This window comes from Fusarium proliferatum, assembly GCF_900067095.1.
Source record: "Fusarium proliferatum ET1 genome assembly, contig: FPRO_scaffold005, whole genome shotgun sequence".
Lineage (NCBI taxonomy): Eukaryota > Fungi > Ascomycota > Sordariomycetes > Hypocreales > Nectriaceae > Fusarium > Fusarium proliferatum.
This window is the reverse complement of record NW_022194794.1, coordinates 3,155,875-3,173,250: the sequence shown is the minus strand read 5'-3', so window position 1 is coordinate 3,173,250 and position 17,376 is coordinate 3,155,875. Positions and strand designations below refer to the sequence as shown.

General features: G+C 46.7%; 7 protein-coding genes across 7 annotated transcripts; 3 read left to right on the top strand and 4 right to left on the bottom strand.

The window, feature by feature from the left end:
• Nucleotides 1-856: 856 nt before the first annotated feature.
• On the bottom strand, nt 857-2,833 carry FPRO_11317 (uncharacterized protein; the record flags this gene model as incomplete). Its single annotated transcript, XM_031232377.1, has 1 exon — nt 857-2,833. The coding sequence occupies one exon, from the start codon at nt 2,831-2,833 to the stop codon at nt 857-859; it is 1,977 nt and encodes a 658-aa protein (XP_031082319.1).
• A 252-nt stretch (nt 2,834-3,085) lies between these two features.
• FPRO_11316 (uncharacterized protein) lies at nt 3,086-4,159 on the bottom strand (the record flags this gene model as incomplete). The annotated part of the gene is made up of 1 exon (XM_031232376.1): nt 3,086-4,159. The coding sequence occupies one exon, from the start codon at nt 4,157-4,159 to the stop codon at nt 3,086-3,088; it is 1,074 nt and encodes a 357-aa protein (XP_031082318.1).
• A 1,006-nt stretch (nt 4,160-5,165) lies between these two features.
• Nucleotides 5,166-6,073, bottom strand: FPRO_11315 (uncharacterized protein; the record flags this gene model as incomplete). The annotated part of the gene is made up of 3 exons (XM_031232375.1): nt 5,166-5,382; nt 5,434-5,734; nt 5,794-6,073. The coding sequence occupies 3 exons, from the start codon at nt 6,071-6,073 to the stop codon at nt 5,166-5,168; spliced, it is 798 nt and encodes a 265-aa protein (XP_031082317.1).
• Nucleotides 6,074-8,210: 2,137 nt separating this feature from the next.
• Nucleotides 8,211-11,154, top strand: FPRO_11314 (uncharacterized protein; the record flags this gene model as incomplete). Its single annotated transcript, XM_031232374.1, has 2 exons — nt 8,211-8,274; nt 8,324-11,154. 2 exons carry the CDS (start codon nt 8,211-8,213, stop codon nt 11,152-11,154), a joined length of 2,895 nt encoding a protein of 964 aa, XP_031082316.1.
• A 289-nt stretch (nt 11,155-11,443) lies between these two features.
• On the bottom strand, nt 11,444-12,182 carry FPRO_11313 (uncharacterized protein; the record flags this gene model as incomplete). The annotated part of the gene is made up of 3 exons (XM_031232370.1): nt 11,444-11,523; nt 11,587-11,977; nt 12,033-12,182. The coding sequence occupies 3 exons, from the start codon at nt 12,180-12,182 to the stop codon at nt 11,444-11,446; spliced, it is 621 nt and encodes a 206-aa protein (XP_031082315.1).
• A 1,571-nt stretch (nt 12,183-13,753) lies between these two features.
• FPRO_11312 (uncharacterized protein) lies at nt 13,754-15,643 on the top strand (the record flags this gene model as incomplete). Its single annotated transcript, XM_031232369.1, has 5 exons — nt 13,754-14,187; nt 14,238-15,087; nt 15,144-15,292; nt 15,367-15,540; nt 15,610-15,643. The coding sequence occupies 5 exons, from the start codon at nt 13,754-13,756 to the stop codon at nt 15,641-15,643; spliced, it is 1,641 nt and encodes a 546-aa protein (XP_031082314.1).
• A 433-nt stretch (nt 15,644-16,076) lies between these two features.
• FPRO_11311 (uncharacterized protein) lies at nt 16,077-17,360 on the top strand (the record flags this gene model as incomplete). The annotated part of the gene is made up of 1 exon (XM_031232368.1): nt 16,077-17,360. The coding sequence occupies one exon, from the start codon at nt 16,077-16,079 to the stop codon at nt 17,358-17,360; it is 1,284 nt and encodes a 427-aa protein (XP_031082313.1).
• Nucleotides 17,361-17,376: the final 16 nt, after the last annotated feature.

Genomic DNA, 17,376 nt, shown 5'->3' with positions numbered 1-17,376 from the left:
TGGAAATCTGGAGCGACTGGTGCACTTCCCCGCGTTTTAGCGTCTGCGCTCGGAGCTTCTACTAACTGTCTGTTATCTAAGCTGCTGCTCTCGTCTCTAGGACGTTGTCGTTCAAATAGCCCGCTTTTTATGCTCTCGGCCTTTCCTTATCTGAATCATGGGACAGATAACACCGATCTGCTAGGAAGGTAGAGGTTCATCATAGGCTACAAGGCATTGGATACTAATGGCATGTGAACGTTTAATTTCTACAGCATAGATGAAAACCCATATTTTCCAATACCCTTAGTCGTATGTCTATTTTCATTCGTATGCCATTACACCTCCGGGTTTTACATAAGGCCTAGCAAAGCTGGATCTGTGCTACCTTCTGACAAAGCCTGTACCGCCCCTTCTTGGCCCAAGTACGCTTCCCAGTGAAGTCCATTCTCCCCGTAATCATTCCCCTGATTTGGGGCAGCGCCCATCAGAGAGCAGCAGCCGGATAGCTTCGACTTCTCCATAGCCAACCGCAACGTGAAGGCCTGTTAAACCCCGTGATCCGCCGCGCTTCTTAAGGTGCATCTCGTCCTACATTTTGCAAAAGGATCTTCAAAAGGCCTGCTACATCCTCTCAAGCGCAGAATTACAGTGGCTTCAATGCCCAAAGCGCGGGGTCGCCCCGAGGATATACGCACTGATACCACGCCGCAAAGTTACCCACCATTTGGAAGTTTTGCTTAGGTGAACGAACTCAAGACGGCAGTATGAGTCTATTTCAAAGCCTGAAAAGGCGGCGCATGTGACGGGTCCAAAGGAAACAGGCATACTCAACAACTTCATCTCTATACCTATACCAGACTACGTTTACTGAGCCTTATACTTCTGCTGGGGTAAATATTCCATGAGAGGCATCGAGTAGCTCGTCGAGATAGTCCCAATTGGTTTCGTATTGCTGGGCCTCCCCTTGTTTCCAGCCCCTTCCCTCAGTTCCATTTGGTGACACCTGTATATCGGCTGTGATTTGCATGCTTTCGCTGCTTTGTTGTGCCCTCAAACGAGAGATTGTAGCTTCCACTATCGATAGAACTCTGGATCGAGCCCTTGCTCCATCTTCTGAATTTTCAGTTTGAATCATTGTTCTGACTCTTTCCAACAGAAGCTTTACACTCAGTTCATTGATATAAAATCCCTCGGTGATCTGGATCGCTGCATGGGCCACAAGACACAATGTGGTAACACCGAGTAAGAAGTCATGCCAGGTGATACTCTTCATCAACCACTCCTCGGTATCCAGCTGGCCTCCAGGTTTGCACTCCTCGTAGACTTGTAGAAGGTCAGTTACCAGGGCAGATGATGCCGAATAGCATTTTCGAATGCTCTTATCTCGATGTTTGGTCACATGTGGACGATGAAGAACACATAGGCTTTTGTAGTATATAGAAGAGATACAAAAGCGAGCGACGATGAGTTGAGGATGGTCGATGATACAACTCTCGATTGGCCGAGGCTGATATAATTCCGGCAGGTTTCCGTATAAGTCTTTGAGTTCGGTATCCAAGGAGTCAATGCGAGCGTCTATTACCTCGTGTGAAGGATTTACCAGCGCATGTTGAAGAATCTTGTCGAATACTGTCATGAATTTGTGCTTTAGAATGCAAAATGTCACACCAGTCAGCTCAGAATCCGGTCGCGAGGAGGGCAGTCGAGCGCTGTGTTCATCGAAATCGGAATCGAGAAGATTACTTGGAATCCGCGTGTCTGAGACTGCCAAGGTGATTCTCGACGGAACACCCAGATGGAAGGATACTAGAAGATCAAGCTGCATGAACGAACTCCATGCCCTGCGTCGCATCTCTGCTGTGAAGGGACTCAGACTTGGAACGCTACTCTCTCTGTGATAGCCCGAAATCATGGCAATGTGGGCGAGCACGCTGATGAGAGCCCCCATATCCGGAGAGATTTCCAGACAAGTGACAAAGCGTGAATGGAGATAAAGCAGTAGTGCCTCAAAGCAGAAGGCCTTGGGGCGGAAATACTCGCTCAGAGAGAGACACTGGGCGGCAGCAACTGTAAATCCATGCCCTGGTATCTCATTTTCTTTGCCAGTTCGAGATATGTTGGCGGCGATGAACAATATTGAAAAGAGGATTGATATCCAAAGTGGCGAGGCTGCGCTAGGGTCGCTCCAGAAAGCCTCGTACTGCCTCTGAAATTGCACTGAATGTATATATGGCGTGATGTACGACCGAACGCGGAAATATGTAGATACTAGGCGGTCGGTGCTCCTTCGGGATGGAAGATAAGTACTAAGTACTTGTTCGATGCTGACGGTTTGTGAAAGGCCAGCGCCGAACATGACGTCCATTCCCATTCCAACGTCTGCCTGAGGAGCACTCGTGTCTCCTTCATCTATGTCATTGCCCTCAGGAGGATCGAGTGTAGACCTGAGAGCTTGAATGTCATCCAGCATAGCTGACCAGTGTGTTGCACCGCTTCCAGCCTGGTCGGAGCGAGAAGACGATGATGCGATTGTGCGTTCCCCAGTGTCCGAATCGTGTGGCAACTCAACAGCCGGAGTGCCATATTGAACTCCAATAGTGGTGCTTGAACGTTGTTCCGCGAGTAACCCGACGAGGTGCTCCAGATGTTCAAGACGTGCTTGGGCCTGTGTGTGGCGGAGACGGTCGCGGTTCAGGTCATCAAAGGAAACTTCGTAGGAGCAGGATGTTACATCTCTCCTGCGAATACAGCTGCCGCAGGGACTTTCACGGTCACACTTGAGCTTCCTCTGCCGGCATGCCGAACAAGCCAGCCGCTCTCTGTGCTTTCTCAGCCTAGAAGCGGACCTCATGGTTTGATGCAGGACAAATTCTACTCATGACGATGATAAACGGATAGAGCAGAGACTTTTATAAGGGAGGGGTCATGAGGATAATGTATGCCTTCTCGGGCGCTAATCCTTGATAGGGTTAGTGTCCAGCAAAGATGACTTAAGTCCGCAATGTGTTCCTGCTAAATGTACCTCAGAGCTAGATATATTACTACTTAACAGATTACCCTCATAACGTAAATTTCAAAGCAGCAATATGGATACTTGCCATCACTATTCTAGTGGATGATTTAGTGTTAGCTTTTCCAAGCTCATTTCACCTCCCGCAACACGTTTGATTCCCTCAATACCAGCCTCAGGGCCAGTTACAACTGTGACAACAGGCAGTCTCAAGCATCCATCCTTTAGAGCCAACAGATGCTTCATAATATTGCGTATACGGATAGCTGAATCGGGATCTTGAGGTGCGCCAATGGCGTTCACATTGCCGCTTGGCCGATAAGACGTGCACATACCGAAGGCAGGGTCTTGGTGAACCGGGAGCGTGCAGGCCAGGCGAAGACCCTCAGAATCGCCCAATGCAGTCTTTGTGAGCTCAGGAGTGCTGAGATTGCTATCATCAGCAGGACCCATGACTCCTTTGCCGACAGTATCGAAGGCCAAGTTTAAAATGATGCCGAGCGACTTCTGAGCCTGTTGGATATCCTCAACCACGCTGCGGCTCCTGTAGTCGAAACAGTGGGTGGCTCCCAACTCTCGAAGGATATCGTGGTTCTTAGCTGAGGCTGTTGTGAAGATGTATTGGAGCCCAGCAGCCTTGGCCAATTGAATGGCCATCATTCCAACACTGCTTGCGCCGCCCCAGATAAGAATTCCCTTGCCGACAGGGTCAATGCCAGCTACATCAGCGGCTGGAAGCCCCAGGCCAATGACATTGAACAAGGCATCTGCCGCTGTGTGCGCGGGCATGCAAATCACACTGGCGTCTTTTGATGACACACCGGCTGGGATCTTGTAGAGTAGCTCAGACCTTGCGACAACCAAATCCTGGTGAGTTCCATGTGAGGATGAAATTGGGATGACAACGGGCGAGATGCCAAAGACTGCATCTCCGACTTGGAATTGTGAGTCGGGGCCTGTTTGCTCGACAGTACCGGACATCTCGAATCCGGTGATGAAGGAACTGAGTCCAATGTAGAAGAAGTTGTAATCGCAGAGGTTGATGGCTGAATAGTCGACACGGACGAGGCATTGGGAGCCTTCGACCGTGTAACTTTCTGTCACTGGCTGGACGAGGAGCTTGCCCTGAGCGGACAGAAAAATGGACTTGGATGTTTGGGTAGACATGACGGTTGTTGGTTAGATAGTAAGTTTTGTTGAACTGGATTGATTGAGAACGATGGGGAAAAGACGAGATAGATCTTTGAGTAGTCTATTTATATTCTCTTGACTGTGTTACTTTACTATCTTGACAGCCTCAGCCAAGAGAAACAAGTTTTGCAAGCCTTCTTCGCCGACTCCGAGCGGACTGTCTCTACCACCGGCGGCATGATTCATTTGCCGCTGCTTCTTCACTTTTCCAACCAGTTCAAAAAGAAAGAGACCCGTTAGAAACCAAATGCCCCGCTATACGAGACAACATGAACCTTAACGATTTAAGGTTTGTTCAAGCGGACCTAACAAGACGCGACAAGCGAGCGCGCGTTACGGACTACGGAGCAACTAAACATCAGGTAGGAATAGGTAGTAGTGCTTTTAACGGAGTTTAACTCCGAACACCTAAGCTTGACCGCTCAATTCCCTAGCGCGACAAATAGCAGCAGACAAGCACGGTTATATCAACGACTTTCATATCAATCGATAATTGTAGGACTAAAACAAGGAATGCTCTTCTGAACGCTCTTGGTCATTCGAACCTCTAGCCCTTTCGGCCTTATGACCTAACTGTTCGCAACCTGCCAGACCCTGCTATACTCGACTAATTCTTATGAAGCGTCATATGTAGAATTCATTTGTTCAAAGAGAAAAAAGGTTTTGGTATCACTGTAGGAAGTGAAGTGGAAAGCAGGATAATCTTGAAAAGACAAAAGCTCATGTTAGGAAGTAAGATTGCATATGATTAATAGTTTCATCTAAAATCTAGCAGGATCTCGTTTATACTATATAGAAGAGAGATGATAAGATCGGTCCTGCGACGCCACTGGACTGTTCTCGTTGCTCTCTGTCACCGTCTCAGCCTTTCCGAGGCTGTATTCGTCCCCAATTGAGATTCTCTAGACTGACGCAGTGTGTGATTGAATCGCAGTATCTAGCAGCAGCCTTGCCAGCTTCACCTATGGGCGTGAACTCAACCCTACCAAGGCTGAACGCCTTGCCTGGATACAACTTTGCCAACCTCCTTATCCCTCGCCCCTTCCAAAACATCTTTGACAATTGCAGCTCCAATGGAAGGATCAATTGCACCTTGTGTTTTATTCTGCTCTTGGCCGACACCGAGACCGGTTGCCAGGTATCCAGGGCTGATAGCCCATACTTTCACGCCATCCTGACCAAGAAGCCGGAACCACTCCCTGATCTTTAAGTTAGCTCTATTCTTTCATGCTGGTCACGTTATAAAATACCTCATCATCATGTTCAGTGCAGTCTTGCTGCTTCGATACGCGGGCAAATTGAAGTTATTCAAGGCTTTTGGCCAACCTTTGCTGGGCCGCGTATTGATGGGCAAGTCGGGGTTTTCAGACCCGGTAAGAGATGATGTGCCGCTAGCGATGAATATGAGGCGGGGATCGCTGGACTCGAGAAGCAATGGGGCCAAGGTCCAAGTCAAGATATGGGTCCCGGTGACGTTCACATCATATGTTTTATTCCACATTTCTCTAGCTGACATCTTGCCAGCGGTAAGCTGTTGATCGAATTGGGCACCTTCGATTTGCAATTAAGTCAACATCTTTAAGGGCATTCTTCAATCGGGGCTAATTTACCTGCGTTGTTGATAAGGGCATCAAGTTTTCCATACTGAGCCTTGATGTATTCAAATGCAGAAGCAATGGAGATATCATCTTCAATATCAAGTTGAATTGCATGAAGGTAGCTGGAAGGAAACTCTTCCTTGAGGTTCTTGACGGCCTGTTCAGCCTTTTGGAGGGATCTACCTCCGACCAAGACCTCATACCCTAAATCGGAGCTGCAAATAGCCTTGACAATCTGGAAACCGAGACCGGTGTTGGCACCTGTCACAAGCACGAGCTTACGTCCGTCCATTTTGCTAGGCTCTCTAGGCTCTTGTGTTGCAAGATAGGATTCAGATCAGTAATGGGAATAGAACAAAGAACAAGAACGTAAACAGATTGACAGTGTAGGAATATGAACCTTTTAAGCTTCTTGTGGTCTTATACCGGATATTTAGAAAATAAGCAATGGGTCTAGAATCAGCAGTATTGCCCTCTCTGTCTTTCGTCGGGAACATTCATTAGTACGGAATATTGGCTGGGATTTCCTTTCCCCATAATTTCTCGGCCATTAACTCCGATCGTGATGCCCTGCCGTAACTGGTGTCTCGGCCGACAATCTCCGGTGCCGTTAGCTCCGGTCGGCGAAACTCAATCCTAATTTGATCATAGCGCGCTTTGGACTGGAGCTTCTACCATTTGCTTCTTACCAAACTAAATTGCAGCTCCTGTCTCTGGTACGCTGCCGTTTAAATAGCACGCCTTTCATGCTCTACGGCATTCATTATCTGAGCCCTGTGAAAGATAGCATTAATTGGACTCTTGGGTTGCAATTCTGGGATGGCAGAGGCCACCAACAGTCTATAGAGCACGCCGAACTGCAATGGCATATTGGCCTACTTGCTTGTAAATAGCCCTCAGTTACAGCTGTAGCGATAATCGACAGTAACGCCAGGGCCTGATCCCAAATTCCAGGTCTGACCTGATTTATTCCCAGTCTCTGATATTCTTCAGTAACGACCATCAGGGAGGCATGACGTCCCCATGCCTAAACGCTGGAATCTATCTTACCGCCTTGGCACATCATACTTGAAAGGTTGCCCTGCCTCTTGTAGCCTCTAAGATAAAGCACCCGGTACATTTTCGCTTCAAGATAATGGACTACTGCAAGGTCGTGCTACGAAGACACGCCATAGCTTGAACCCGGTCCCTCGAGGTGATGGTGCATTGGGAGCCGGACCCAGCAAAGGCGGCTCTGTAGATGACATGCGCTGGTTCCAGGTTGCCGGCAACCCTGAATAGAGGATTTTACGTGACCTCAGCGACACCCTTTCATCCTTTGCACCTATGTCTTCCAAAGCGTCCTTTCCCGACATTGTAAATGGACAGCGACTCTGAAAGTATGCAGATCTTCATCCACGCCATTTAGCTGCCGCCTGGATCCTTACACCACACTATACGCGCTGAAACAGTCTGGGGAATTTTAGGCAACCCTCAAGTCTTACGCATATTGGGCAGGGGCTACATATGTTGTCTCCTTTATTAGAGAGGCTCTGAAGTACCGGTATAATGCTTTCTGTTATTACCGATACTGAAAAACTCGGGAAGCCGGCCCCAGAACCCTTTCCCGCATCTAGGCGTCTGCCGCTGAATTCTGTTACTACATCGATTCCTCTTACCGTGGAGCTGTAGGGTAATTACCAAGACAGGAAGTCTTATTTGTCAAGTACAGAGGCGCAGACAAAATTTAACTGCATTTTCTTGGCGATGCAGATATTACTTTCACTTGCAAAATATCAAAAAGCTCTTAATAAGAGATTATGATTTCCCCCAGCTTTTTCGACATCTGCCGCTTGGAAGCGTCATTAGACTCTTGTTTCTTCTCGAAACGAGCTAAATTAGACAGTTCAGGTGTGGCAGATGCAAGGGCGGAGTTCTAATTTCGCAGATCTAGCAACCACTCCCATGAAAGGCAGTGAAACAATATGTGGAGCTATAACATTCCATCTCATCGTTTGGGGACCAACAGTCTACTCAGTAGTTCTCATCAGAGATCATTAAACGTGTCCTCTGATTAGGGATTTACCCCAGGAATGTATGCCAAATTATCGTCAACAAACACCATACGTAATGTCTTCATAGCCCTTTTTAACAACAGTACGTCTCCATTCACTGTGGAAATACTATGAAATGAGGTTTTATATCTAATGTTTGTCTTAAGCTGAAACTTGAAGGAGTCTGCGAGTGATGGTGTGAACAATCTCTAGTATCCCTGTCGTGAAACTGGCCCGAATAGAGCCGGCAAATCTTCCTGCAGCCTACACTTTTCACTGTTCCTCAATTTCGCAAGGGGAACGGACCGGAAATACTAGATATTTGGCGGCTGAGCACCAAAGCATTCAACACGCCCTCCAAGTTCAATCACCTCCCGTTGTTAACGGAATGCCGCTATGCTTCTTTCTAGCAATCGTAACGATCATTCTCCGGAGTCTCTGCAGCAAAGCCAAGTTGACAGTAAGTACAAGCCTTCCAGTGCATCATCAATTTCTAAAGGACAACCCAGCATCACTAGAATTTCTAGATGGCGATGCAATGAGTTCAGAACAGTTATTAGAGTGCTACCAAACAGGGAAAGAGTGTGCACATCCGGCTGTAAGCTTCGATGTTACCACTTCGCATCATCCAGACCGAATGGACCGTCCCGAGGGTGCTTCAGAAGCGTCCTTTGCATCCTCGCCTAGTAACCCACGAAGCCCTCCCACGGCAGGGTATGCTCTTACGAGAGAATCGGACGACAGATTACCGCGACCTACCTCTGTCCATACCTCAACGCAGCTTCAGAAGCTTCCACTTGTCTTCGCCGTAGAAGTCTCTAGCACAAGTGAGAGAATCTTCCAGCAAGAAAAGAACACGATCTCATATATAGCCTCGAAGCTTGAGCCCAAAGAGCTGGTAGACCAGTCTTACATCTTACCTTGGGATCGTCAAGCTCACGATCCAGTACCTACAAGTCTGATTGGGAATCTCCAACATAATGTTGGATCAAACCCATCGAGCATTTTCGATAATCGTCTTGGTCGAAAGCGCCTTGAACAGTCAAAGATCTGGTTCCTCATGACGGACGGTGTGATTGAAGAGGAGCGTGCCAATGACTTCACGAACAAAGTTGCAGAAGCGGGATTACATGGCACTCCATCCGTCATAATTGTCTTTGGAAACAGATCTCGTCCTCCTTCTCGAAGCAAACTATCAACTGGCATGTCTATCTGTGCACCGTCGCCACACTGTGTGGTTCTTTTCCACGACGTATGGAGCAATGAGCCATTCATCGTTCAAGCCAAAGGATGTTTCGCTAGTTTGCTTCCCAAGGGGTCTTACTTCAAGTGGTTCAGTGGAACAAAATGGACGGACTTCCCTCAGACTTCCTACGATAGGCTGCTGAGGATCCGAGTTCCCCAGTCAATCCGACTCTCCAAAGACGAAGTGGCTCTGCCCTACGGCAGGGTGTTCGATATGAAAAACATATACAACGACTCCATGTCCGACCAAGATAAATTACAACTGGTATCAAACAACTCTGCCCTCGATGCGATAATGGTAGTTGCCAGAACACGAGGAGAAGGGTTTTTGGTGAAGTTGTGGATTGAGAGCCTTCGCAGAACAACGAGAAGAGAGAGCTTGACCATAGACAGAGACGATGTCGACTCCCGAGGGCTAACAGCCATGGAATTCCTGTTGATGGCAGCTGAGCAAGAGCTGAAAGCACCAAATACTCGCCACAAAGACATTTGGTCTTGCTTGACATCTGTCGCACCCCCTCGTTGCTCTAGATCGATGCAAGTACATGGAACAAGCCATTTGGACTTTCATCGCGCGTCAGTCAGGCTTCAGAACAAGAGAAATTGGGCCAACTTCGAAGCTAAGGTGGAGATAGAACGGGCGGCACTTGGGCGTGTTACCAAAGGGTTACAAGAGGTCCAGTGCGCGATAGGGATACTAGGTGACCCTTTGCCAGATGATTCAAGTCTCGCCGCAGCCGAAACCTTTTGGTACCCCGCTAGTGGAGTAAAGACTGCGAGAGACAATGAGAAGCCTCCGGCATCAGTTCTACCAAAGAAGTTGGATAAACAAGATGTCGACAAGTCACTCTTTCTCTCTGGCTTCAAGGGCACCCGGAAGCTTGAAAAGGCTGCACAGTCAAGGGCATACGCTACCTGTCCAATATGTCGAGAGCCGAATTCGATCCAAGCATTGCTGCTGCAAGCGAGCCCTAAGGAAAACAAAACTCCACACCTTCCATCGCCCAACCAAATGCTCAAGCTGACGTGTCCTTTGGCGCTGGGGAATTGCCCAGAGGTCGACATCATTCTTCCACTGACATGCTGCGATGGCTGCGCGTTCCTTCTCTTGAGAACGAACAAGCAAGCCAACGCCACTCAAACGAGCCATCAGGTAGCCGTGGCACTGCCACTTGTATCGCTCCAAGACAAGCAGAATCGAAGCCTGTGGAGGCAGACGCTCGCAGAGGTCTTCAGACACCGTTTCCACGATAGTGATGTCTTGTCTATCTTCCTCGCTACCATCTGCACCGAAATTGAAAACGTCCCCAGTCTGACACGCTCAAAGAGCCTCAAGTGGTGCAGAGACGAACTCTCCCGACTCCCAGGGATCCACGTACCCCAAAGCTCCAGCCCGAAGCTCGTCACTAGTCTTCCATCAGCAGTCGACAATATGGTTCCGCCGCAACAGGTCGCCTTCTTTGCATGCCTAGGAAACAAAATCTATCTCAAGGCAGTTCTATCGCAGCCGCTTGAGGGTTTCATCGTATTAGTTCAGCTAGCGACATCGATGAATGTTGTTGAACCAGAGGCTATCCGGAACTTGGTTTGGAAGCGGCTTCTATGTCATTTCATAGAACAAGACTTGCGTCTGCGAACTAATTTTGGGATGAAATACGCCTACGCGATGTTGCAAGAAATCATACAAGAATCTCCGTTTTCTAGCCACGGCCATCATGGCAAATTCTTCATAGCTCTCCCAAAGCAACGAACATCTTTATCACTGACTTCGCTGGTCAATACCTACTTTATCCCACCGGGATCGAGCGCTATATCGCATTTCTTTCGCATACCCTGCTTCGGGGAATTTTATAGTACGACAGAGTATAATGCAGCGCTAGCAATGTTTTTACATATACTGGCCAGCATTGAGTATCATGGCGAGGAGGCGACGGATATTTTGGAAGAGATGAAAGGAGTGGCAGACAAACTTGGCCATGTCGGAGAGGACATGAGGAGTGTTTTTGAGGATCCAACATCGGTTGACGAGTCTGGAGCTGCGTATGTCATTGCTCATTTAGACTCATGGCTGAAGTGCATTGTGTCAAGAAATTGAGCCATTTTTAGCCTCCAAGTCCAAATTACTTTTTCATAATCGTAATTATAATTCATTTTACTTAAAGAGATGCAATAGGAGTAGACTTTCATTGTCCTTACTACTCCTCGCAGCCAATTGAAAGACATCTTATGTGATCTACGCGCCCGAATTTCGCTATTCTAATATAATAGTCAGAAGCCTTCGTACCAGTCTGTCGAATGGCTCTCCCTTCAATCTTCATGAGTTCCCCCTGACAATCCCTATAACTGAGAGACCGCCAGAACTTAATTGTTATAGCCTAATCGCATTACCTTTTGACAGGGCAGACTGTGACAGGACCAGGATTAAAGACGCGAATCCGAGGACGATTGTAAAGGTCACCGCCATCTAAAACGCGATAGTGTTAGTGAAATACAGTGATATATAGAACATAACTTGCCTTGGAGTTACCATCCCACCAGCCATCTTCTCTAGACTTCGAAGGCCCAAACTCAGTGCCAGCCCATATCAGAATTGTCAACCCGATTATCATGCAAAATATGGCCAAGACTAAAAACGCAAGGCTAAATTCCCATGCGTATACCTGAAGCCAGCTAGGTCGAGACTTGCTATCGGATTGTCGTTTGCGACCAAGGCTGTTTCGGATCAAGCTCAGGCCGTCGGGATGAGCAGACAGGCGGTGCAGTCTCATGCTCTGAACGCCTGCAATGACTACTGAGAAGAGGGCAAACACGAGTCCGCTGAACCACATCGTTCGTACTGACCAGGGCTTGTTACGGCCATTGGGGAGTACATCTGGCCAGGAGCCTGTTGTGCTCAGACAACTTGCGAGAAGAGCGCCCTGTTTAGAATCTCAGTGAGTGTGTACAAGAGGAAGGGATTTAGAAGTCACGTACAAGTGTTCCGACAAAGTTGAGTTCCTGTAGCTTATGGTCACGCCAGTTCTTTGTCATTTCCTCTTGCTGAATCTGGTCATCTTCATTCAACATCTGAATTATAGTGTCGGCTGAAGTCGAGGTCTCTCCTAAGAAGCTAAAGTGAGGCATGATGACTAATGTTGTTCTAGCTGGTGTCAGCTTCATTATACCAGAGTTTCTTTATTAGCTGCCAATAAACTTACCTTAGATTTTAATATATATATATAGCCTGATGAGAAATTTTGAACAGTTACTGCTTGTAAAATGATTGAAAAGAACAGAAGGGAGAAAAACGCGGGGAAGTGAGCTCACTTGCTTCAGCATCAAAGGGCGGGGAAAAGATCCCGCTTTCCTACCAGGCTAGACAGGGTAGGTAGATATGTCGTCATAAGTCTGTAATGCTATTTCAATCAATTACAGGCCATATAGGCAATGATAAAATATTTCATTCCAAGGCAATACAGATTAAGCTTACTATATTTATAATGCAGAGAAAGAAGAAGCCTAGTAGCCTTGTATTTCTTGGTTTACCGCCGTCAAAGTGAATTTGGTACTCTCCGCACAATCAACAGAGCTTATTTCAAGTATATGTGTCAGTCTCCCGCCTCACAAGCAGCGGTGACCTTTGAGCCTGTCCTCGCATAACTTACTGAGGTCTGTCACAGTGCTTGGTGCTATCAGCAGGACGCTCGTTTGCGAACCCTGTGGGAGACAGAAGCATATCTTGAGATTCTGCTGCAGACTGTTTCTAGGGTATTACAGGGAGATGTAGGCAACAGCCGAGCGTGAATTGTAGTAGTTGATTTGCAGATGTTTCTCTGCCAAATAAGGATATATTAGCCTAGTTATATGTTAAATCATCATGGGGTGAATCGAAATTCTGTTTGGGGAAGTTTCGACGTCTCGTGGCTACTCAGTACTAGCGAGTCCCTAGTATAGTAAGCGACGGACTCTGTTTAAAATGGATTATATGTACCGTGATTATAGGCTGAGACGAAGAGAATCGATTAAATCTTATGAAGTATTACCTACTACAAGAGGTCTAAGTAATATGTTCCATAAATAAAAGAGACAGCAAGCAACATAGTCGGCAAGGTATATGCTAATACAGCAAGCTAATATGATAAAATTGATGTTAAATATATAAATTCAAAATAAATATTAATATTAATAGTATTTAAAATGCATTAATACTAATAAAGTACAGTAAGATAGAGAGTATTATATAGAGGGTTTTAGACTAGTAAAATAAGTATAGTAGTGGCCTGAGGCATTTACTTGGATCTTTCCCACTTGAATAATTTTATTACTTACTAAATGACGATTTAAATGCCTAGTTTAAAGGCTCTGCGCTACGGCGAAAAAACATTCTACCTATTACAGACTCGTGATCGGACAAGGATATATTGCGAAATAAGCCTCGCCCCTTCAAGAACTCCGTTATTTGACAAGGCACAATGTCGGGCGTTTTTTTGTTATTGATGAACAATGTCGCAGTGACGTGTGCTAATAAGCTGACTCAGTTTTGTGGTGGCGGTGTCTCCGTGAGGGTGTGTAGTATGAATTTATTGGCAGCCTGATTTTGGAGAACTGGTAATTATAATATAACAGTCTGCAATCCTATCTACGTCCAAACTTTACTTCCCCCCCTTGACTATTACTGCAACACCATATATAATTGATCTCACGCCCACAATAACATGTCTGCTGAGCTAGCCCTTGCCATCATCCCTTTAGGTATTAAAGTTTGCTCTGGCTTGTCATCCTATTTTGGAAGCCTGAATGACTATAGACAAGATGTTAGCCGCCTCGCTCGCCAAACTCGGGCTATGGAGAACATCTTTAGGGACCTCGAGGTATTACTAGAGCGAAGTCAACTTGACCCCCAGATCCTTGCTTCGGCCGTCGGGGCTAGAAGCCTTTTGGAAGCTTGTAAATCTGGATTACAAGAGTTGCAGGAACTGGAACAAAAGCTTAGCATCCCTATTAAACCAAGTGCCAAAGCTCTAGGCAAGACAAAAGCAAGATTTGCGAAATTCTCCTACCCCCTTCGAAAATCACACATTTTGAAACTCCAGACCGCTCTAGATACCATTTGCATACCGCTTCAGCTCGCTATTGAGAAACTCCACATGTGAGTAGTCGTAGGGCTATACTCTAACCGTTGTGGCTAATTGTCCAAAGAGATATCGGACTCTCGACAAGAAACAGTTCACTAGAAGTGCTAACAGCACTTCAACAGACGTCAGGTCTTGTGTCAAGTCTCACAGCAACTACACATAGTCTGGCTTCACCAGTAGGGGAGGTCAGCGCAGCACTTCCTATCCTTCAGAGTTCGGTAGACGCGATAAATCCGTATATCACTAGTGCAATCCAATCATATATGGAGCAGACTCAGCTAGCTATACGACAGGCTGACGCAGCAGCACGTGAACGGGCTGAAGCTACGAACAAGCTGATCATGGACCTGCAAACTAGGGAACCAGGCGCAGAATCTACAGTTCTTTGTCCAAGAGCAAAGTCAAATCCGCCTACTAGCCTTTCTCATTCTGGTGTATTCTGTTCTTGTCGCGTACAACGATTACGGACATATCGAGGGGGCTCCTATGGGCCTTTATATGTCTTTAATGAATGTAATACTGTCGTCAAGCACGAAAACAGCTGCCCGCTTTGCGGACCTATATCAGAATTTGAGAAATCTCAAGGTTTGCGTGTTACTTTTTCTAATGCGCTCATTCAAGGAGCCTTACAGCTGTGCTTCTACACAAAGAAGGGTACAGGCGGGTTCAGTATCAGCCCTGGACTCGCCTTTTCACCTATCGTTGATAGACGGCAGGGATTAGCATGGCGACTCTTATCTTACGGAGGCTATTGCGTGGTTCGGGCTTTTAGCCATCCCAGGCCTGCTGCGACGACAGAAGCTATGTTAAGGGTGATCCTTTCCAAGTTGAGACTGTTCTTCAGCTACAGAAAGGCGAGCCCAATTGAGGTTGACATAGAGAATAACTCTCTTCTCCACGAACTCGCAAAACTAGTAAGTCAAATTGATTTTACTGCAATACAGATCTAGAGACTGACTGATGTCTCAAGGTAAACTTGTGGTTTGCAGGCATGCAAACGAGAAACAGATTTAGCGCACAAACCGATATGTTGGCCCGGTGTCTCCCGGTTATGGAAGAGCTCGTGAATTTCATTATCTCAGCAGGATCCCCGTTGTCAACTCGTAATCGTCAAGGACAGTAAGTACCACCTACATAGCCAACAGTCCATTCTAATGGCTCTGACAATAAAATAAGTCTTGCACTGCATTTAGCTGCATACGGGATTATTCTCCCAACTTCGCTCCAGACGGCATTTCACGCAGATGGGGCAAATTTGGAACTCAACGCGAATATCGACCAGCCATACAATGGGACTATGACTTGGAGGAGAAGCCTACTCCCAAAAATTCTCAAGAACTCTGCTTTACAACAAGGAAACGCGGAATGTATGAGATCCATAACTTAGATTTGGACTTCAATGTATTGCAACATGAAACTAATATTGCGTCTCATAGTGTTCCATGGACCCTTGATAACGGCGATCCTTAGAGACGATTTAGGGGAAGTGAAGCGACTGATTAAAGAAAGTCCTGCTATTGTTCAAGAAAGAAATGTCTATGGACAGACAGCGTTTCATGTGGCCGCTGATAAGTTGAAGATATTCAGCTTTTTGATACAGCAAGCTAAGCCAACGACATGGACCCAAAAGGATGAACTGGGCCATACCTTGCTTGGATTCTCTATGGCCCTTAGCAGTGTAAAGTGCAACTACGAAACATCACCTCAAGCCACAAATTGCTCTTGCACCTCGACTGTAAGGGCTCTACTGGAATCAGGCTGCCCTATAGTACCCCATCACGATTTCTGGACAAGGGAGGGCAGCGTTTTGCGTAATACTTCTACCCATTGCAGGGTACTTGTAGCAGAGCAGCTACGTCTCCGCCGCCGGGAATTAAGAAGGCTGGCTTGTGACACGTTGTCAATGTCGGCTTTTAGTCAGTTTCAATCGTCTCAGCCTACTGAGCTTGACCTTCACGCTATAGAAGTGGATCGGACACTTCGTCGAAGAAGAGTCATTACGTTTGGCAGACTTTCAACGTTCTTCCCTGGAGATATTGACGACACACTCAAATTCAATTACGTCTTCCGTCCCATATACCACGATTTAGTAGAAGGCTTCGATGCTAAGGTCTATCTTGATTTAGGTTTTCGGGAGTTTGACCTTGACACAACTCAGTTTCCTACTTCCCGAGTACTGCCCTTAGGTATCCAGATATCTCGAAGAGCAGATTTCCTGATCAACCCAGACTACTTATTGTGGTTGCGAGATCATGCCGTTCCAATGACGAAGAGAGAAAACAGGATCCACGAGTCTAAGGATTCCACTTTCATCTTCGCGGATAGGATGGGGTGTTGGTCAATGTTTGATGATTCGTTATTTGCGGAAGAAACCAAGGAGTTGGAACATTGGTTTTCAAGCTCACCCTCGGTTATGGAGTGTCACTGTCCATGCTCACCTGGCTTTTGCACCCCATTCATTCAGCGAATGAAGTGGCTGCCATATAAATATGAAGAACGCACGCCGCCAGAGCATCGTACTCTTTCAGGATATGCGAATGACATCTTGTCATTTATGAGCAAATATGGTCAATCCCTCACAACTGATCAAAATGTCGACGCAGTTCGCCAAGTGACATTTTCGGTCCTCGAGATGAAACATATATGCTCCCATAGGCCCAGCGATGATTATGTTGAAGAGCTTTCCCCAGACGAGATCCAATTCGAGCTGGACACTCAAGATAGTTACAGGGCAAATGCTCTAAACGAAGTAACGTCAGAAGCAACCTCCTTTTTCTCTGCTGATCATCATCAAGTATCGCCAAAGGAGCACATCGGCGCCAAGACTGAGGTAAAAGCTATTATGGAAGGTAATGGTGCTTACCATAACGATCCTGACCTACAGCAAGAAATTGAGTATGATGTTATTGTTGAATACTGGCATAAGCGATGGATTCCCATAATGGAGAGAATTTTAGACTACGCAAGGAGACTCTTCTACTTCGATCACGATGAAGAAGGTTTGAGAGACATTGGCGTAGTCCTGGAAAACGTCACTGGCACCATTTTGACATCAGATGACGACGGAGAAGATGTTGGAGAGTACGAACTTAAATGGGAGGGATCGGGTAATGAAAGCCGAGAAGAGAGGGAGTCAAGAATTGTCTCGAACTGGATGATTCGGCAGCTAAACAGTATCGTAGATTAGGGTTGAAATATGGCCA